The sequence below is a fragment of the Bombina bombina genome, chromosome 8 (genome assembly GCF_027579735.1).
Source record: "Bombina bombina isolate aBomBom1 chromosome 8, aBomBom1.pri, whole genome shotgun sequence".
Lineage (NCBI taxonomy): Eukaryota > Metazoa > Chordata > Amphibia > Anura > Bombinatoridae > Bombina > Bombina bombina.
Window position 1 is genome coordinate 41,844,964 of NC_069506.1, and position 23,651 is coordinate 41,868,614.

The 23,651-nt window shown below is 33.6% G+C and overlaps 1 protein-coding gene across 1 annotated transcript in view; it reads right to left on the reverse strand.

Moving 5' to 3' along the window:
• The window catches only part of PRDM16 (PR/SET domain 16), a 65,129-nt gene extending 42,610 nt beyond the window's left edge, over positions 1 to 22,519 (reverse strand). The window contains exons 1-5 of the mRNA XM_053690342.1: positions 22,466 to 22,519; positions 11,411 to 11,609; positions 9,370 to 9,517; positions 9,149 to 9,247; positions 5,481 to 5,634 (exon numbers count right to left, since the gene is read on the reverse strand). Of these exons, the coding sequence (XP_053546317.1) occupies positions 5,481 to 5,634; positions 9,149 to 9,247; positions 9,370 to 9,517; positions 11,411 to 11,609; positions 22,466 to 22,514 (649 nt within the window). The 5' untranslated portion in view covers positions 22,515 to 22,519. The remainder of the gene's footprint in view (positions 1 to 5,480; positions 5,635 to 9,148; positions 9,248 to 9,369; positions 9,518 to 11,410; positions 11,610 to 22,465) is intronic.
• Between the last annotated feature and the right edge of the window lie 1,132 nt (positions 22,520 to 23,651).

Sequence of the window (23,651 nt, forward strand, 5' to 3'; positions counted from 1 at the left end):
TAATAACTGATTAACCAATCAGAAGAGTGGTAAGGATCAGTGGTAAAAATGAGCCCTCCCACTGTAGCCAGAATTGGTTAGTCTGTTATCCTATAAAATTATATATCTATACATAGGAGGTGACACTAGACATTTTTCTAAGAGATAGCAATGAAAAGAAACTTAAAGGGACACTGAACCAAAAAAATGTATTTTGTGATTCAGATAGAGCATGCAATTGTAAGCAACTTTCTAATTTACTCCTATTATCAATTTTTATTCATTCTCTTGCTATCTTTATTTGAAAAAGAAGGCATCTAAGCTTTTTTTGTTTTTTTGGTTCAGTACTCTGGACGGCACTTTTTTATTGGTGGATGAATTTATCCACCAATCAGCAAGAACAACCCAGGTTGTTCACCAAAATTGGGCCGGCATCTAAACTTACATTCTTGCATTTCAAATAACGATACCAAGAGAATGAAGAAAATTTGATAATAGGAATAAATTAGAAAGTTGCTTAAAATTTCATGCTCTATCTAAATCACAAAAGAAAAAATTTGGGTTCAGTGTCCCTTTAAGGTGTTATTGATGTAATTTTCAGGGTTCAAATTCCAAACTTGATGATAGGTGGTGTCAGAGAGGGCTGGAATTCATTGTAAAGAAGAAAAGTTGTTATCTGGTGTATGCTTTGCCAGTGGTAATGTTGTATGTGACACAAATGCCAATGCATTATGATAGTGATGACACATTTCTTTTTTATTTTCCTGCATATGGCAAGGAGTGACAGGTTTGTAAAATAATAATAATGATAATAACAAGGATATTAGCTACATAAGCCCTCTGTAATAATGTATAGTAATTTGCAAATATACTCAGATTGTGAAATATTGTTTAGTTTATTGTACATTATACGTATTAATTACATGTTATCAATAAAGTTATTGAAAAAAAAGAGGCAGGCATAGATTTTGGCTTAGATTTAGAGAGTGAAGAAAATTTTGAGCATACCTAGGTAGGCCTAGGAGAAGAAACAAAACTACTGGGAGCTAGCTAGCTAGCATATTTATGCCCTTTGTCATTTACTCAGTGTTCAGCTTCTAGTAGTGCATTGCTTTTCTTGAGCCTACTCTTCAATAAAGGATACCAAGAAAACCAAAGCAAATTTGATAATATAAGTAAACAGGAAAGTTGTTTAAAAACCTGTGTGTTATATCTGGATCATTAAAGAAAAATGTGTGTTCTTCATGTGACATGCAGTTACATCATTAGCCAAATCTATTTTTCTATCAAATAACTGTAAAAAATGTAGTAAAAAATATTATTTGAATACAGAAAATTTGAGAGACTTATTTGATGATATATAAGATACATAAACATTCATTTTATAAATAACGAACTAAATACATACAGCTACAATATTTTATATGTTACATAATATATCATCACTTACTATTTAACCTCTTCACTACCAGGAATTTTAGAGAATAACTTGATAAACGTACTTGAGAATTTTTAGCATTTTTGCTGTCACTCCATTTAAACATTTATATATATATATAGATAGAGCCTTTATTCTTTTGATTTACTTATGAAAACAATATATATTTTTAAAGTAGGCAAACCAAGGTTTTGATCTAGGCCCATTTTGGTATAGTTTGATGCCACTATTTGGCTGCCAAATATTATTTTATATATAAAAAAAAACTTTGGCTGTCTCACTAAAATGATTTACACACAACTACTGCAGTGATCAGTGCTTCCTTACTATATGAAGTCATTTGTCTTCTGACCCCTGGCTGCGTAGGTACTTTGTGACTTAGTACTTACGTCCATATGGCACAAGGAGTTAAAGGGACATGAAACATAAACATTTTCTTTCATGATTCAGATAGAGAATACAATTTTAAAACGTCTTCCAATGTACTTCTATAATCAAATTTGCATCATTATCTTGGTATCCTTTGTTGAAGGAGCAGCAATGCACTACTGGGAGCTAGCTGAACACATAGTGTAACACAATGACAAGAGGCATATATGTGCAGTAGTACATTTCTGCTCCTGAGCTTACCTAGGTATCATTTTCAACAAAGAATACAAAGTACATTAGATAATAGAAGTTTAGAGAGTTTACAATTTTTACTTTACTGTTTTAAAGGGACAGTCTAGTAAAATTAAACTTTCATGATTCAGATAGGGCATGCAATTTTAAACAACTTTTCCTTTTATTTTTCTCATACAATTTGCTTTGTTCTATTGGTATTCTTTGTTGAAAGCTAAACCTAGGTAGGCTCATAGGCTAATTTCTAAGCCCTTGAAGGCGACTCTAATCTCAGTGAATTTTGACAATTTTACACAGTCAGTGATAGTTCATATGTGACATACAGATAACATTGTGCTCACTCATGTGGAGTTATTTATGAGTCAGCACTGATTGGCTAAAATGTCGGAATAAGGGGGCAGTCTGCAGAGGCTTAGATACAAGGTAATGACAGAGGTAAAAAGTATATTAATATAACTGTGTTGGTTATGCAAAACTGGGGGATGGGTAATAAAGGGATTATCTATATTTTTAAGTGATAACAATTCTGCAGTAGACTGTCCCTTTAAGTCTAAACAAAATGACATATACAAAATATTTTATCTTGATTACTTTTTTTCTATAGAACCTTTTAGTAAAATTCTGATACATCTGTTTTCTAAGGGGGATCTGCCTAGTTCTTTAACAATTACTCAATCATTGGAGGAATAATATGCCAGAAAAGACTAAAACTAGCAACTTTTGCCAAATTATATTAGCATCTGCTTTTTTTTCTCTCTAGGTTACTATATATTTTACTAAAAAGAGCTTAACAAAATACAAGACATAATAAACTGATTCCCAATCACACTGACATCAGACATGTTTGATATTGGATACTATGGAACCCATACTGCTTAATTTATTAGCTAAGACACTGAACAATGTATGAATGCAAGAATATTATTGGTTCAATGCCCAGGATCTCCAGTTGGAAACGCTGGACTAACACACTGTGAAGTTCTTAGCTGGCAATGTACCGTATCCCTAAAATTGCTTTGCTCTGCGAAAAAAAGTGATTTTATTTCTCAGATTTTTTCTTAAAGCCACATCCTACTATAAAAATATAGTAAGTGCTCTATTTCATTAGACTTTTTTTTAATCAAATTTATTTCTTTTACTATGTGTTTATTTTAATCTCATCCTAAAGAGTTAAATAAACTGTTACACACTTGCACGCAGACCAAGGATGCAGCATGCACATGTATGGTTTCACCGGATTGGCTCACCAGCCACATTCTTATCTGGACTGTGATAGGTTTGGGATTGAGTATATATGACCTTTTGAGGTTTGTTAATTTGGCTATATGTTTAAACCCATTTTCAAGGGTTAAACACATAGTATAAGAAAGTAGTAGAAGGACTTCCATACAAATTAAAGGGGCAGTCAAGTCAAATTTAAACTTTCATGGTTTATAAAGTGAATGTCATGTTATTAAAAAAAAAAAAAAAAAAAAATATTACTATTATCAAATTTGCTTTACTATTTAATATATTTATTAATAAAGAGTGCATTTTGTAAGGTTAATAGGAGCTTAGGAGCATGCAGGTATCTTTAGCATGCTATGGGAGCAGTGTTTAAAACAACATATATAATGTTGAAGATAATTGCACACTTGTGAGCCTACATAGGTTTAGTCTTCAACAAAGGATACCAAGAGATTAAAACAATTTGCTAACAAAATTGTATGCTTTGAAATATGAAAGTTACATTTTAACTTTACTATCACTTTAAAGAGACAGTAGATTTTTCTTTGCATAAATGTTTTGTAGATGATCCATTTATGATAATCCGTTTTAGATGTATACTGATGTATACAGACTTCTGATTGCTTTTGTTTGTGTAATGGGTCTTTTCATATGCAGTGGGGGGTCCTGTTATCAGCCCCTTTCAGTGGGTGTCCCTACCTAACCTCATCAACAGTGCTAAATTGGGAACTTCTAGGTAAGTTTTTAAAAGGTTTTATACTGGATTTTTTGTATCAGTATCTGTGCATAATATTATTTATAGTATTGTCTATGACATGCAGTTAAATGAAATTTGGTGTATACTGTCCCTTTAAATCCCAAATAATTTAAAAGTAATTTGTAGACATATTTGGCAATTGGTGAGGCATCACCAGTAAGCTCTAGTGCAGTGATTTTTAACCTTTTTTTTGCAGTGGCACACTTTTTTACATTAAAAAATCCTGTGGCACACCACCATGCCAAAATTTTAAAAAAATCACACATTGTAGCCTAATACAGCATATATATATATACACATACACACACATACTGTATGTATTGTGCTGTTATGCCATGCCTCCTACAAACTACCCCTGCACAGGGAGTAAAAAACAAGCAAAGTTTAAAAAATATGTCACACTGTTGTCAGTCTGCCGTGGCACACCTGAGGATCTCTCACGGCACACTAGTGTGCCACGGCACACTGGTTGAAAAACACTGCTCTAGTGTACAAACCCACTCATAATGTACGCAATATTTTGGAAATCAACTCGTACAGCAAGAGCTGCAGCCAAACATTTAATAAAATAATAGTATTTAGTTTAGTCTGCATACCTGACGGACAAATGCTTGATGTCAAAATAAAAAATGTTTAAAAGATTATTTTACTAAAGGCTGTTTATCTTTTTTTTAGTAAGAAATAACTGGTTTGCATTAACTGTATAAAATAATATTATTAGGATTTTGTAATTAAGTTAATAAAATATGTAACTCTTTGGATTATCTGATGAATAATAAAACCATTTTTTGAGTTTGCTGAGAAATCAAGAATTCATCTAAAGAGCTTTTTTTATTATAACATAATTCTGCATAATGTGCAAGAACAGGAGCCTCCCATTTCAACTTAAAGGGACAGTTTACCCCAAAAAATGCCTCCCCTTTAAATTGTTCCAAATTATTCATTTTACCTGCTGGAGGGTATTAAATGGTTTACAAGTAGCTCCTTTACCGTTATTTCGGCATTTAAAATAGCTAATTTAGTCGGTGGTATCACCACCTATACTGAAAGTTTCTATACTGGAGTCTAAGCCTATGTAAACACAGCCAGCAGAAGAAATTACACTCTCAATGGGGTGCAGGATAGTTACGCAATAAAATGTTAATTTTCCACTGTTCTCTCTAAGTGTTGAGCTTTGGTTTACAGACAGATATAAGATAAGGAAACATGTGTGTGTACACAAAGTGATAATATAATGAGATATGATATTACTTGCAAGCTCAACCCATTGTAATAGGTTGTGGTTTAAAAGCACAAAACCGGATATTTCATATATATAAATAAACTTGAAATGCAATTTCTCATATATTTTATAATCTGCAGCTGTTATAACAAGTCATTGAAAATACATTAATGGAAAAACAATGTTACAGTGTACTGTCCCTTTAAGACAGACCTGTTATGACCAAGACAACTTACATATGAAAGGTTTGACAGTGCTATGAATGTGTTTGTGTTGCTTGAGCCCTGATGAGGTGGCAAATGTTTTACCGCAATCAGGACATGCATGCGCCCGAGCTCCGACGTGCTGAGAACGGATGTGCCGCTGGAGGTTGCTTGGGTCTGTGAATACCTGCAGGAGGGTGAAAAAAACAGCATTTAATAATACCTCTGCAATGTGCATTTCTTTTTTAGTTTTCAAATTAATTTTTTTGGGGTACATCAAAATAAATCAGGTATTAAAGGGAATCAATTTTTATTTATTACATTATTGTTGCCTTGCAGTGAGCGCAGTTGTTGCTACTTGTATATTTTATAGAGAAACAAGTATGCTTCCATACTGCTTTAAAAGGATATGAGATCCAACCAACATTTGTCTTTCATGATTCAGATAGAGCATACAATTTTAAACAACTTTCCAATTTAAATCTATTGTTAAGTTTCCCCTGGGTAGAGTAGCTCTTGCTAATTGGTGGCTACATTTAGCCACCAATCATCAAGCGCCACCCAGGTACTGAACCAAAAATGGGCCAGCTCCTAAGCTTAAATTCCTGCTTTTCAAATAAAGATAGCAGGAGGACAAATAAAAAAATATAATAGGAGTAAATTAGAAAGTTGCTTAAAATTGCATGCTCTATCTGAATCATGAAAGTAAATGGTTTCATTTCCCTTTAAATGCAACAAAGTTAAAAAAAATATTTTTAAAGAGGCAAAGTGCAAAAATGCGCAAATGTGTTAACAGTTTATTATTGTGCTATTGCTCGAGAGCATTAATGCACTAATGGGATCTAATAGAAGACCTCAGATGTGACAGTGTCAACAGCCATATTTGTGTATCAGCAGCTAGCTCCCAGTAGTGTATTGTTGCTTCTGATAATAGATAATAGAAGTAAATTGAAAGACTCTTAAAATGACATGCTTTTCTGAATTTCATGTCCCTTTAACGTCTCTACATGCAGTTTCCATTGTTATTACAATTTAATAAAAAAAACAAGTAACAAAACGTTAAATTGAAAGTTTTCCCAAGAAAGATGCAAATGAACAAATTATTTTAAATCTGATAAAGAACCAAACAAAACTTTATACATAAAGTGATCATATTCCATTTGTAACTTAAAAACTGTCAGTAACAAACATCTTTATTAAAGGGACAATCTGGTGAAAAATGAAATGCACATAGATGAATTGCATATTTGAATTGACAAATATTTACAGTATATCTGTATAGGGAATAAAAGCTAATAATTTTTATCTGCACATGCATGTGAAGCATATCTAGATATTCTCAGTGCACCAGCAATTTAAATCCTACAGCTACTCAGAGAGCCAGTGTAGCTTGTATAATATCATCAATGAGCCTAATTGAGTCATTCCCAGAAAAAACAAGCGCTTTAGGCTCTCTGAGCAAGTGCTGTGCTTAAAATGCTGGTGCATGGAACATACTTAAAGGGACAGTCAACGCAAAAATTGTTATTGTTTAAAAAGATAGATAACGCCTTTACTACCTTTACTAATTCATGTGGGCCATATAGATAGCATTGTGCTTGCGCCCGTGGGCTGTGTATGACACTGCACTAATTGGCTAAAATGCAAGTCAATAGATAATAAATAGTCATGTGATCAGGGGGCTGTCAAAAGAGGCTTAGATACAAGGTAATCACAGAGGTTAAAAGTGTATTAATATAACCGTGTTGGCTGTGCAAAACTGGGGAATGGGTAATAAAGGGATTATCTATCTTTTTAAACAATAACAATTGTGGCCTTGTTGCTAATATATGTATTTTGTACAAATGCTTGTTTGCAAAACTGAAATGCACCTGTGAACATTGTAATTTTGTCCAGAATGTCCCCTTTAAGTCTATAAAGATTTGTGATGTCACCTATGGTTATTAAGTTTACCTAAGGAATGTGATCTACCCCAGATTCAATGCCATTAACACTTATGTTACAAATTACCCCCATACAGTCAATCACAATCCTTTATAAAAGCTTATACAATCTACAAAATGTCCCTTGATTTTAATGGTGAATTTTGTAGAAAACTAATTTGGATAAACTTTTTTCAAGAATTGTGATCTGATTGAAACATAATGGTAAGCCAAAACCAGAAGCAATACCAATAGAATAGGGCATCAGAACATTAAAGGGACATTAATATATATATATATATATATATATATATATATATATATATATATATATATATATATATATATATATATATATATATATATATATATATATATATATATTATACTGTATATGCATAATATATATCAGCAATTAAGCACAGAATGAAAAAGATCTCTATACCAAATATGTTTCAAAGTTCATTTCACTTGTCAGTTTGCCTGTGAATCTTGCATTGTTTTGCAACCCAGGGACATATTCCTTGAAAAGTTTCTTATGCATGCTGATCTTATAACCTTTACTGTAGCCAATAAGGGACATATAGAAATGAGCACCTGCACTGATCCAGCAATTACTTTGTAACATGTTACATTGCCACTAGCATTACTGTAATAATAACAAAAATAATAATAATCTAGGATTCATTCCAATGGGGGCAGCGTAAAAAGCACAAATTCATAGGTAAATTGAAGAGACAAAAATGGACAAATTAATGAAATTATATTGTAGTTTTTTTATTATGTATAATTAAAGGGACAAAAACCCAATTTTTTTTCTTTCCTGATTAAGATAGACGATACAATTTTGAACACATTTCCAATTTATTTTTATTATCAAATTTTCTTTGTTTTCTTATTATCCTTTCTTAAAAAAACAAAAATCTACGCTCAGGAGTGTGCACGTGTCTGCAGCAGTTTTGCAACAATGTTATACATTAGAAAGAGCACTAGATGGCAGTACTATTTCCTGTCATGTAGTTCTCCACACGTGCAGGCTACCTATCTAGATATCTCTTCAACAAAGAATAACATGAGAATGAAGCAAATCTGACAATATAAATAAATTGGAAGCTTTTTTTAAATTGTCTGAGTCGTGAAAAAAATGTTTTGGGTTTTATGTCCCTTTAAAGGGATAGGAAACCCAAATGTTTTCTTTCATGATTCAGATAAAGCATAATATTTATATTTATATCACTTTCCAGTTTACTTTTATGATCAAATTTACTTTGTTCACTTGGCATCCTTTGTTGTCCTACTTGAAGCTAGCTGAACGCATCCGCTGAACCAATGAGGAGAGGCATATATGTGTAGCAGCTAGCACCCAGTTATGCATCACTGCTCCTGAACCTATCTAGGTATTCTATTTAACAAAGGATACCAAGAGAAAAAATCCAATTAGATAAAATAAGTAAATTAGAAAGTTGTTTAAAATTGCAAGATCTATCTGAATCATTAAATATTTCATGTCCTTTTAAATTATGGGGAATTCAATTTTTTTAATGTCCCTTTAACAAAAATGATTAATGACAAAGAATCGGTGTAGGGTGATTTTTGTTTCCCATATTCAATATCATAAAGCTTAACACACACCTAAAGTACAGCTCACAAAGCTTCTGGGAACTGCACCACTTGTTTTTCCTAATGTGTACAGGATATTGGGAAGCACAGTACCCCGAAGCGATGTGCTTGTAACCGTGTGTGATACTACAATAAATATAACTATGTCATAACACTGACGTCTACTTTAGGTGTGTGCGATTCCGCTTCACAGCTGTTGTTGCAGTTCAAATATATGGGTAATCTGGCATGGAGATCACTTGGAAACCAGGAGTCGCTCTGCAAAGGACATACGTGAGATACAAATCATTTCGAAACCTTTGACCATAGTATGATGGATAAAACAATGTCAAAAACTGTTGAGCAAAAAAAAAAAAAAAAGAAGGATTTTGTCACGGTACCTTTACGCAGTTTTCGCACTCAAAGCGTTTGCCGCTATCATGTGACATCTGATGGCGAATAAGGTTTGATTTCCAGTTGAAGGCCTTCGGACACTGATCACATTTGTACTCCCGCTCTTCCGTATGAATTATCATATGCTGTTCCAAACTGTAAGCAAAATAGTTTCACCACTAATGAAGTTAACTAGTTTAATAAATTAGTTATTGATTACAGGGGCATACAATTACAAAAAGAAAATGCACTAATGCAGGCGTCTACAAATTTGTTTCAAATTTAGGAGCCAGTAAGAAAATTTAAGAGCCAGACAGTGGCTCCTTGGCTCCTGGAATTGCCGAGCCCTGCTCTAATGTGTTAGCATGTTATTGCACTATTGTCTGTATATAAATATGTTTAACCCTTGCAAATTCATTATTAAAGTTGCTTCCAGAGCAGCAATGCATTACCGAAACCTAGCTGACCTAGGCAATGAAAAGAGGCATATATGTGTATCAATCTATCAGCAGACATCCCAACCTGCAAAAACTCATTTCAGGGAGGTGGCTTCTCCCACTACTGCACCGCCGCCACCCCCCCCCCCATCCTAGTTATATATTGGACACCTTGAAACCCTAAATAAGATAGAGAGTTATCATTAAAGTAGCTTCCCACTAAAGTCACATTTTAAAAAAGTAGCTTTATTGCACAACCACATACAACAAACCTATTTTCCAGTGATCGTACGCTTGTTGAATGCTCAAATATTTTAGAATACGAAGTTTAATTACGTGCAGTAAATAAGGTAGTATTTGTGTTTTATTTTATTAAAATTAGTGGGGGCTTTTTTGTTACTGATGCATTCTTTGAGGGTTCTATAACGTCCCAGCAACTAAAGGCATTCCTTAAAGAAAAGAAACACATTTGCGGATTTGGGCCACATTGGATCACGGCACTTGGAGTTTCAGGGAGATTGCATTCCATTTGCTGGCATCAGGGAGCCACTATTACAATCAGGGAGACTTGGGATGTCTGTATCAGCAGTTAGATCCTAGTAATACATTACTGCTCCTGAGCCTACCTAGGTATGCTTTTCAACAAAGTATACCAAAAGAACAAATTAAATTTGAATATGGAGATAAAGTGAAAGGTGCTCTATCTGAATCATAAAAGTTTATTTGTTAATGTCCTTTTTGGTGACTATTCTGACAAACATGCATGGTTATAACTCCCTGTAAGTGACCCCTTTTGAAAGGTGCATAATCAATAAAGCCCCCCCCCCCCCAAATTCAGCTATTTTATTGGTTACTATTTTTTTTTGGGGGGGGGGGGGGGTTGTGTGCAGGGTTCCCCTGAGTTTCTCTTCAATAACTTTATTGACAACTGTGATTGTGACATATTTGGGATGCTTAATAAACTACTATGAATATTAGTATCATTCTGTTGACGTTTTTTTTTTTTAAAGGTAATTTTCTATTAATCAAAAAATATTAAAAATGTTCTAATTGGTACACGCAATACAGTTATTTGCATATACAAGCGATTTAAAATTGGCCAATAGCTGTTTCTGTCCATTACAGGGGAAGCTGTTTTCTAAACAAATCGTTTTACTATCCTGCCGCTATGATCGTAGACAAGGAAATTGTTTTGTACAGGAAAAATAAGTATTATAATCTGACTTACAGCAACAACCCAAAGGTCAACATGTCAGGAAGAATTGAAAGAGGAAAAAAAGCAAGAAGACTTAAAACCAATTATAATAACTTACTGTATGCTGCCAAATTGAAGTATAACTGACCTTGATAAATTGAATGTCTGAAAGGTTTGTATTTTTTCTCATATCATATAAATTTATAGTAGTTCCTAATTATTTTATTGTCATGATGTAGTCAAAAACCAGATAAAAGACACACAATAAAAAGGGCTCTAATTCTTGTATATATCTGTGTGTTTAACTTCTGCAACAAATGTATCTGCATGATATTCAAATTTGAATTTGACTACACATAATTAAAAAAAAAGTTCTTACCAAATATTTACGAAAACTGTTTCACCTCCAATACTTACCTATATTTATTAGGGAAAAGGCGCTCGCAGTCTTTACATTCATACACTTGTTCATCGTCAAAGCCTTCCTGCTTGATCTCTTCGTTTAATGATTCGTATATGTGATTGACCGTGTTGCAGGCGTATTTCTGATGCCGCCTTAAATCAAGCTTAGACTGAAAAAGTTCATCACAATCTTCACAGCGAAATGTATGTTCTTCTGTGTATTGCAAACAAATGAGTAAAGAAACAGAAAAATAAGTTAGCAATGGTTCAAATAAATAATTTAGGACATTCTAAAACAAATAATACATTCTCTAATTATTGAGACCGGATAATTTTTGTATTGGTGCCACTTTTTGGAACTAGGTGCTTAATTCCTGCAATGGGGGTTTAACACATAGCTATGTCCCACTAAAGAAACACAGCACTTAGTAGGTTATGACCTGTGATTGGCTGATACACGAGTATGCTTCTTCTTATAGGCTAATTGTTTCTGTTGTGCCCAGGAAATGCAATGTGTTGGTCTTTGAGCAGCAATTTGGTTGTGCGTTGAAAGGGACAGTCTACTTAAAGGGACACTGTACCCAAAAATTTTCTTTCGTGATTCAGATTGAGCATGAAATTTTAAGCAACTTTCTAATTTACTCCTATTATCAAATTTTCTTGATTCTCTTGGGATCTTTATTTGAAATGCAAGAATGTAAGTTTAGATGCCGGCCCATTTTTGGTGAAGAACGTGGGTTGTCCTTGCTGATTGGTGGATAAATTCATCCACCAATAAAAAAGTGCTGTCCAGAGTACTGAAACCAAAAAAAAGCTTAGATGCCTTCTTTTTCAAATAATGATAGCAAGAGAACGAAAAAAAATTGATAATAGGAGTAAATTAGAAAGTTGCTTAAAATTGCATGCTCTTTCTGAATTACAAAAGAAAAAATTTGGGTTCAGTGTCCCTTTAAAAATTGGTATTGTTTAAAAAAATAGATAATCCCTTTATTGCCCAATCCCCCATTTTGATTAACAAATACTGTTATATTAATATACTTTTTACCTGTATAATTACCTGTATCTAAGCCACTGCAGACAACCCCTTATCTCAGTGCCTTTTTCAAACTTGCATTTTAGCCAATTAGTGCTGGTTCCTTCATAACTCCACAGAAGTGAGCACAATGGTATCTAAATGGCACACATTAACTAGCACTATCTGTCTGTGAACAGCTAATAAATTGCACTGAGATAAGAAACAGGGGCTTAGAAACAGGCAGAGATTTAGAGGTTTAGAGGTTATAAAGTTTACTAATATAACAATGTTGGTTGTGCAAAGCTGGGGAATGGGTAGTAATGATGTTATCTATCTTTTAAACAATAAAACAAGTAGACTGTCCCTTTTAACCCTTTTGCATGGGTTAAACACATATTTAGAGACACTAACCAAAAAAAAGTCATGTTATAACGAATCAGAGCATAACATTTTTACAGTATATCCCTTTAAATATTTTAGAGGGAATTCAATTTAAATCTAATATCCTTTTAAATATATTAAAATGCTAAACAAATCTGTTGTTTCCTTCAAAGATAAGAAGAAACCCAAAAACAATACAGGTGAAATGTGCAGCTAATAAATGTCATTTGTGATAGAAAATGTAAGAGGCAATGCATAAAGAAACACCATTAATATCTAAATGTACATAATAAATTATTATCGCCAGGGTCAAACAAATTAAAAAAGGGCAACTGTTATTAAGTTTACGAGGCAGCATCCTGACTAGGATGCCAAGTTAAACAATTGGCTCAGTAAATATTCCAAAAGAACAAATTCTGTAAAAGTAACATGACGGTCCAGAACTCCCCCACCCAGCAATTTTGTGAACAGAAGCTTCTTAAGCTGGTTAGCTACTCCGCACTCAAAACATCTTTCCGCAATTTAACTTTCATTCCTAAGCAAACAACTTAGAGCAAACTTTCTGCATGTAGCAAGTCTCATTAACTCCCAAGGTAGAGGGTAATTAAGCTGGTTGGTGTGGTTTTATTGATACTGGCAAACATGCCCTGCAATGCTGGAACGTGGAAGTATGAGATGGCAACATTTGGGCATCTTTCTCTCTCCTTCACTCCTTAAAAACCCCCTTTTTTAAGTAATGTTTGTGATTCCTGGGGCATATGGAGAAGTATGAGAACGTGATAGAGTAATTTCCAATTTTCTGATGTATAACCTTATTGATGTAAGCAAGGATTAATTCATTAACTATGTTAGAATACTGGCATCCCACCCACTTTATGTTCGTGTTAAAGTGACATTTAAGTGTACAATAAAATGTTGTATTTCATTAGAGGCCTGTATTTTAAATTTCCATTTTTTTTACTATATTTTTAACCCCTGTGAATTGGTTAAACATAGTAAAAGTCATTCACCAAAAATGTACTGTGTTGCTGCAAATAAGAATACAACCAGTGATCCAATGAGGAGCAGGCATACATATGTATGCTCAAGTCACTGTCCACATTTTTGTCCGGGAACCACACAGAGATGATTTTGCAGTGCATATGTGACCATGGGGTTGATAACGATCCTTAAAGGGACACTGTACCCAAAAAATTCTTTCGTGATTCAGATTGAGCATGAAATTTTAAGCAACTTTCTAATTTACTCCTATTATCAAATTTTGTTCATTCTCTTGGTATCTTTATTTGAAATGCAAGAATGTAAGTTTAGATGCCGCCCCATTTTTGGTGAACAACCTGGGTTGTCCTTGCTGATTGGTGGATAAATTCATCCACCAATAAAAAGGTGCTGTCCAGAGTACTGAAACCAAAAAAAAAGCTTAGATGCCTTCTTTTTCAAGTAATGATAGCAAGAGAATGAAGAAAAATTGATAATAGGAGTAAATTAGAAAGTTGCTTAAAATTGCATGCTCTTTCCGAATTACAAAAGAAAAAAAATTGGGTTAAGTGTCCCTTTAAGAAAACAACATATTTAATAATTTTCTAAGGAAAGCACCATTAATGTCTATGGGGATTTTTTTTTAGAAAAAGCTAAAGCATTGTGATTAATCTGTATAAGTTTAAACCATTTGAAGATGTTAAATACATAGAGCTAGATTACAAGTGGAGCGGTAGTTTGCGCTCTCATTGGTGCATATTTGCTTAACTTCAGCTTCTTGCGCACAATGGGGCCTATCTATCAAGCTCCGAAAGGAGCTTGACGGCCCGTGTTTCTGGCGAGTCTTCAGACACAAAGACCGCTGCTCCATAACCCTGTCAGCCTGCTCTGAGCAGGCGGACAGGAATTGCAACAATTCAACCCGATCGAGTTGATTGACAGCTCCCTGCTGGCGGCCCATTGGCCGCGAGTCTGCAGGGGGCGGCGTTGCACCAGCAGCTCTTGTGCTCTCCGCATTCAGCGATGTCTTGCGGATCGGATCAGGTCCGCAAGACATTTCTTAAATATGCCTCATTGGGTTGTTCACATAATACAGTTGAAAGTAAAAAGTTTTGGCAAATGCACAAATGTTAGAATATCGCAACTGCATTAACGTATTTCCCCATAGACTTCAATGGAGCTCTAAAAATGTAAAAAGCCCTACTTGTGCTCAAACACAATCTCATTTTCTTAAGTGCGCTAACCTGACATAAAATATTATCAAATTCCAATGTTCTTCATTTAGACATGTATATGTATGTATCTCTAAGTTAAAGCCCTTTGCAGTCCTTTTTTCTAACACCTGAGACCTCATATCTTTGAGTCCTTATAACTTTTAATTGCAATAATTGTTTTAAATATTTTTTATCTCACAGTGTTATTATGAGTGCAACTGTGCTACTAAATGTATTTTTGATGGTTTTCTCCCCTCTTTTTTTAGTTGGAGCGTAACAGTTAATCAGAGCTCTGAAGTTGCGCTATCCTGATGCACGTTAAATTCAATTACGCTCAACCAAACATGTTTAATTTCAGCTCATAATACACGTGCTAATTCAACGAGCCGTGATAAACCCCTTTTTCTCTCAAGCTTTATTTGTGAAGGGTCCATTATATTCTGTCACCGCCTTACAGGTGGATGTAGTCGCTACAGGAAGGCAAACAAACAAATTTTCCTTTAAAGTGTTGCTAGGATACATCTGCTCTAGCTGTACTTTATTGCCTGTGCTCAGTAGAGGACATTTGCTGCAAAATGCATGTGACAGTAGAACTTCAGTTCTATAATGTCTGTTCTCTTATCTGGTTGCAAGCAGTCGCTACACTGAGAGTTTATATGTTCTCATTTAGTAAAAAACAAACAAAAAACAAGTTGTTTAACACAAATTGTTTCTTGTATGTTTACTTTGTTTTAACATAATTGTTTTTACTAAAGGAGCGCTGTTTAATATCCCTTTAACTATGCTTTTTAAACACATAAATTTGAGCGTAAAGAATTAATTTAGCAGCAAAAAAAAAAAAACTATCTGGAAAGATACATCAGCAGGCTTCTTTGTCTTTATATTATTACTTCCGAACAGGATGCCCAAGAAAATGCACAATAATGGGAATTCCGTCCCTTAGGTGATCACTTGGGTTAAATTAAGAAACTGGGAACTGTGAGCATATTCTATTGTGTAGTTAATAAGGATATGCAGGAAATTCTCATTTGAATGTAAAAGCACTATATGTATTATTTTTTAGCTTCATATGTGTAATGTTTAGCTCTTGAAAAACTAACTGTCTCTGTAGTACAAAATAAACAACTGAAATATATTTAATATTATTATTATTATTATTATTATTATTAAAGGACCATTATATACTCCACTTGTAATCTAGACCTAAGTCTGGTAAAATGTGTGCAATAGGGTCAGTTCATAGCAGGACAACTATACACAGATTTTGAACATGGTAATGAAACCCAACTTTTTTCTCTTTCATAATTTAGGTAGACTGTAAAATTAAAAAATAAAATCTTTTAAATGTACTTCTATTATGTTATCTTGGTATCCTTTGTTGAAAAGCAGGTAGAGATATTTAGTAGCAGTTTTGCAAAAATGTTTTTAACAATGTTATACATTGTGCATAGACTGTTGCTATCCACTGCTCAAAAGGATCCTTGTAAAACTGCAGCCATATAATTTTGTACACGTGCGCAATACCTGCCTAGGTATTCTCTTCAACAAAGAATACTATGAAAACAGAGAAAATGTGATAATATAAGTGAATTGGAAACTTTAAAAAAAATGCTATACTTTATCTGAATCATGGAAAAAAACTAGGTGTCATGCCCTTTTAATTTAATAATAAAAAAGCATTATATTTCCAATCAGCTTTTTCTTAGGATAACTTTGTGCACTGTAATTTAGACAAATCAGATGTTTTGCAGCTAGGAGATGATGGATAGGGGTCCTAGATACTCTGGTTTCAAAAATTAAAATGCTTGTGAGGTGTCAGCTTCACTTAAGGGTACATTTCAGTGGTAACATTTAAAAGGCATTTGGATTTAAGTTCCACTACATGAATAAACTTACTGTATTCTATTTTTTTTAAATGTAATTAAGGGCATGAGATTAAAGTGATGCAGGAAAAATGCACTTCTCAATTTCTGCAGTCCTGGGTTACATGCAGCTAAAACACATTTTCCATGTAAAAAAACAGGTTATTCCTAAAATATCTTCCTAAAAAAAACTGCCTGTTCTCTGTCTTGTTTGTACAATCTATGGTTGCAATCTCTATCTAAGGTTCCATCAGTAACACTCAGGACAATGTAGAAATGTAGCGGAAAAATAAATCAACTCCTAATGGCTTTCAGAAAAACCAAGGGAAGGCAATTATGTGGCATCTACATGCTAATCTACCAGAATAAAGTCTCAAAGGACTTCAAGAGCCCTACTCAAAATTCCAACAGAGATAAGGGGTCTAGTGCATTTGGCTAAGGTTGGCATAAAAGATTATTTTTTTTTAACGATAATTATCTTCATGCAGAACATTTTTGCATTCTCTTTCTTGTGCAATTCAGAGTTTAACTGAACAAGGAAGTATTTATTTGAAAAGTATACAAAGCAATATGTTTGATATGGAATTATTTTGTCCTTGGAGCAATTACCTGACAATTATTGGAGCACTTTGTATTTTTACGCATTGGAAAAAAAGAAAATGTATATATTTTTGACAATTTCGGTTTTTGGTGTTTTTTTGTTGTTGCCAATAATATATTTGATTTTGAACACATTACTCACATGGAAACGTAGGTTTAAAGTAGAATATTTTATTATGAAAATATGATATTGCACCGAGCAATTGGTCAGTCAATTCATCAAATCATATCAGATTAAATAATTTAGGAAGAGACCATGACCCTAAGGGGTGTCTTCAAGTCCAACAGATTTCCATGGCAAAGTGTTAGAAAATCAAATGCATTTTTGAAATGATAACACCCCCTACAACGTGTATAGGGATCATTTTGATTGGGTATTCCAATCCATTAGATAACAATTTGCCACAAGATTTTTTTAATTTTTCAATGTCAATAGCTTTAGTTTAGAGTTCATGTTTCTAGTTTTGATCATTAATGTTTTTGTCCATGCACAGTTCAGATGTTAATAAGCACAGTCATTTTTTTTGGTATTATAAAAATGTTTACATTTTGCTCAAATTACCCATTTAAATGATGAAATTAATACCTAATTTAAACAAGGATAAAGATTCCACACTGATAATGATGCCCCTTCTACTGCATCCAATGCCCTCAAGACTCATTGCACCTCCTTATAAAACTTTTGGGAGTTATGGTATTGAGTTAATTACACCCATCATGATGCTTACTATAGCTTTGCTCATGTATCTTATATTACTGTGAAATTCTGTAAAATCCCTGTCAAAGCTGCCTTAAAGGACCAGTAAATACAGTAGATTTACATAATCATCAAATGCATGATAAAAAAAACAATGCAATGGCATTTAGGGGACGATTTATTAAGCAGCGGATGCTGGTCATTCCGCGCGAGCCTTCTGGCTTGCCGGAAATATGAGTTAAGAAGCAGTGGTCTTAAGACCGCTGCTCCTTAACTCGTCCTCCACCTTTAAGGGGCGGACTGCAATCATCCTGATAAGATATGATCGGGATGATTGACACCCCCTACTGCAGGGGGCGGCATTGCACAAGCATTTCACCAGAAATGCTTGTGCAATGATAAATGCTGACAGTGTATGCTGTCTGCATATAATGATGCCGGGCGGACATGATTCACTACAACCAATCATGCCCTTTCGGCATTTGATAAATCGGCCTCTTAGTCTGAACTTCAAATGAGTAGTAGATTTTTTTTTCTGACAAATTTCAAAGTTATGTCTATTACCATTCCGCTTGTATCATGTGATAACCATCAGCCAATCAGAATTGCGTATACGTATATTTTGTGAATTCTTGCACATGCTCAGTAGAAGCTGGTGACTCAAAAAGTGTAAATATAAAAAGACTGTGCACCTTTTGTTAAAGGAAGTAAATTGGAAAGTTGTTTAAAATGGCTTTATTATTAGTATTATTATTATTAATTATCTGAAATCTAAAAGTTTAATTTTAACTTTAGTGTCCCTTTAAAACGTGTAACCTACAATAAACCTATTACTTGTAGGTTTTTTATTTATTCTTTATGTGAATAACTAGATTTTTGTTATATTATTTGCTAATTGAAGAGGTTTTACTAATTCAAACAATTTCTACTGTAATGGATTTGAATAGCTTATACAAATTACCCACATTGCCATACAGTCTTTTAGCACAGGAACTGAAATCAACTCATGACCTATATAAGATATAATAATCTAAGGTTCTATATCACTGATCAGAAATGGGCAACCCCGGGCCCCCAAGTGATATTACCAGACAATTATCTACAAACTTTCAGCTTTTGACTTTATTTCCTAATAGAGAGAATCTGGATCCCCTGCTCCACACTCCCCAATCTGCTCTTATTAACATCAGCATTTCCAACCATCCCATCCCACCTAGTCATGCCATTTGAGGGTCTATCTATGTCCCTGGCTGCCTAACTCTGCTAAAGATATGCCCAACTCTGACCATGTTGTACCAACACCTCTCCCACTGCCCAAGCTGATTCTGCCTATGGAAAACGTGGGGCTCATGCCAAACTTTAGTGTTTGGACCCTCTCGGTCTGCACCTCTTCCTATCCTACGATCCTCTGGATTTATACTGGATAGTGCCTAATACACATTCTTTGATTACCATACAATATTGCAATTGGTGCAATATTTCTAATAAGAATCATAGAAACTACGCCAATCATTTTGCTTGTTGGAAATTACTCTTCTTTCCTTTCTCTTTCTTTCGTTCTTCTTAAAGGTCTGCAGGATAACAACTCTTGCCATTGGGTACAATATCTTTAATAGCACACTTAATACAACATATGTAAACTATATTTTTGTTTTACTGATGATTAATAAAATAAATAAATATGATTTAAACAGCAATATCAAAACCAAATAAATGTATTTGTAATGACATAATGCAGTATTATATTCAGTATTTGACAGATAACCATGAGAACAGCAAATTATCGGTCTGGTAGTTTATAAGGCATTATACATCAGGTTCAAATTACATAACTATTTTCAAAGTAGAAGTATCAAGAGCAAAGGTATTGTATAATATAAACATACCGCATAAGCAGTACTTAAAGGGACATAAAATTAGACATTCACGATTCTGACAGAACATACAATTTTAATCAACTTTCCCATGTCCTTCTATTATTTAATGTGCTTCCTTCTCTTGTGACCCTTTGTTAAAGGGTTTACCTAGGTAAGCTCTGGAGCAGCAAAACACCTGTGATAATAGAAGTAAAATTGAAAGTTGTTTAAAATTGTATGCTCTACCTAAATCGTGAAAAAAAAAATTGGGTTTCATGTCCCTTTAATCTCTAATTATACCACATAATTCCTACCTGGAACATATTAATTCCTCCTTACATACAAATTAGTTGATTGTAAGATTTTTGGAGTAAGGTCTTCCCTTCCAATGTATCTATATATTTTTCACTAACTCGTGTACCCAGCATTACAGAATTGTTGTGGCCCTTTTAAAAAAACAGTAAAACGATTTATCATTATCATCTATTTGCTTCCAGAATTTATTTTCTAAAATACCTATTTAGCACATTTTATTTCTAAAACGCACAATCTGAAAGGCTGTATGAATTGAAATAGCTGCCTGAGCGTTCCATGGGTAGATAATACATTATTAGGTATGTTTGATATGCATTTTGCAGGTGCAGTGCTCAACCTGGTTAAATGGACATTTAGAATATTTAAATAGAAGACTAAGTAGGTATCTTAAATCCAGTGACATTCTATATGTTTAGCTCCCTATGTGTAGGGTTAATTGCTAGTATAGCAGGATGGGGCATCCTCATTTCATTCAAATGTGCTGCAGCTTACAATCTGTAAAGTGCTACAGCTGGTGAATTAAAAGTACTTCAGTGCGGTATCAAAGGAGGCAGCAATAGGAACAGATAAATGAACAGAAAAACGGCATCATATGTATACAATTATATATAGAGATATAAGAGTTGCACCCGCAGGGTCTAGTTATATGCTGTATAATCTGCTAGAAATGACATTCACAGCCTACAGTACATGTCACCTTTTCAATACCAGGGAGGATCACACAAAAAAAAACTAAAGGCGCAGTGTCAATGTACCCTAAGATCTCTCTAAAGAAGAATACTTATGTGCTGGCAGAACCAGGCTCTGTATAGAGCCATGAGTCATAACCTAATCAACATGTGACTTAGATAGCTCTGAAGTCATTATTAACCCAGCCGTATTAATAGCAAACATTTTAATATTTTAACACTTTTCTTTCCCCATCATAATGAAAGTAAATTAAATAGACATTAGAATCAAAATTTAATAACCCACTTTTTCTGTTTATTAAAGGGACATGATACCCTACATTTTTATTTCATGATTTCGATATCATTTTAAACAACTTTCTAGTTTACACCTATTATCTAATGTGCTTTGTTTTCTTGGTATCTTTTGTTGAAAAGCATACCTATGTAGGCTCAGGAGCAGCAATGCACTACTAGATACTAGCTGCTGATTGGTGGCTGCACATATATGCCGCTTCTCATTGGCACACCTTCAATAAAGAATACCAAGAGAATGAAGCAAATTTGAACCATTTACACAAACATTGTATTGTTAAGGTGCATAAAAAATTGTTACAAAATTGTTCATCAAAAATCATATTTTATCAAAAATGTACAATGTAAATTACACAGGAATAAATTATATTAAATATGCACAGCGTAAATTGTAATTTAAGTACACAGGATGCGCAAAAATACGTCGAAATTTGTACTTAAAGGTACAAAATACAAAGTGTAATTGTTGTTTTCTCGTAAAACGGGCTGAACATCGGCGTTCCATGAGTGCATATGACATTGTCTCCCTATTCCCAACATAATTCTGTAAAGATTTTCACACTACAATTCTCATCGTTGTTTTCTCACAAACTAAACGGTGGTGAGCTTCAAAATACTTATAACCCTAATAGAAAAGTACATGCATACCAAAATATAGGCAATTGTAAGATGCTACACGAATAAAGCTCAGTGATAACTTCGCTCTACGGAGGGTTGACATGAAACACCTGCGAGGGTTAGCATGAAAAACCACCTCTGATCTGGTGAAGTTGTAGATCATCAGATCTTAGTGACGGCACAATATTTTTATTGTCTAGCTATAGAATAACATATCACCCAAGTCTAAACATTTTTAAAACAAATTAACAATCTTGTTTGCTACAATTATTTTTCTCTTGCCAATCTCCACCCACTACTTTTGGAGAATCCAATTTGGGGAATGATTTTGGAGAAGATAAAACTATCCGTGGTCATTATGTTTTGTATAAACAGCATTGTTTTGCAATTTATCTGCTGTCGCCAAATAAATATAGATATGTAGCAGGGTTTGCACTGAAGAGTCTGCAGTGTGTTTTTTCAGTTCTGAGAATTAGGAAATCCATCATTTTCAGAGCTACATTACATGAAACTTTATTTCATGGAACATTAATTTAAACAAATTTACTTACCATCAAGATTTGGGGGCATGTTTCCAAGGGAATAACCTCCCTCCTTCATATAAACCAACAATTCTTCTCCAGGCTCAATGTCTTTAATAACTTTATAGAAGAGCTACAGTGTAAGGAAAAAGAATGAAAAAGTTAATGTTGAAATAATAAAATCAACTAAAGTAGCCACAACAGTAAAACTTTGATAGTGTAAAGAAATAACCTTTGAGTATTTAACAATGTTAACTACTGATAGACCTGGTCCAATCGCAGAATTTTAAGATTCAAGTAGTAGAAAGAATAATCTCCATTACCATTCAAATGTTTCTACAGAATACGTGTTAACATTTGAACAATGAATATGACATTTAAAAATTACACCAGTATTGATTCTCATAGACTTATTTTAAAGTATATGAGAATCAGCATTTGAATGTTGCATTCAATAATCAGAAAACATTTTTGATCAAGGGAAACTTGATTTTTTTTAACAAACTAATCTAACTAATCTTAATTGATTTGAATGACTATGTCAAAACGTTTAAGATTAAATTATAATGATTTAGCTCCGGGCTTTACAAATGTATATGAACATTTGGAGGTTGGAAGAATATTGAGAAAGCAGCCCAGGGAAATATTTTTTATATACCTACAAGCTGAATAATCTGTAAAGCTATGCATATAAAAATACATTTAAGAAGTCCCATCTCTTTATATTTGCAAACAGGGGTTTGGATCATGAAATAACTCACATACAGTTTACATCAGACAGAACATAAGAACATACATATCAAATGTATTTAAGATATCTAATGTACATATATATAGCTTAGTCTCTAAGATTCCCAAGTATTATAGATTGCTATAAGGTTTGATATTGAACACAAGGGCCGCATAGTGATATTTACTAAATAGAATCTTGCATATTATCTGTGTAATAACACTACTGAATTGTACTCATCATATTACCGTTCTTTTGTACCTAATAACAATTCCAAAACTGCCATACTTTCATTAGAATACATTTTTTAAAGGTATACTATTTTTTTTGTATTCTCTAAGTTCCTTTTAACAAATTTGAAACTCTGCAAAATCATTTTTTTTTTTTCTATGAAAAATTAAAAAGTTGAAATGCAAAACATGTATATTTATGGCAATAGATTCCAATAGCTTTTGCCATTTGTACGGAATTGTATATTATACATGA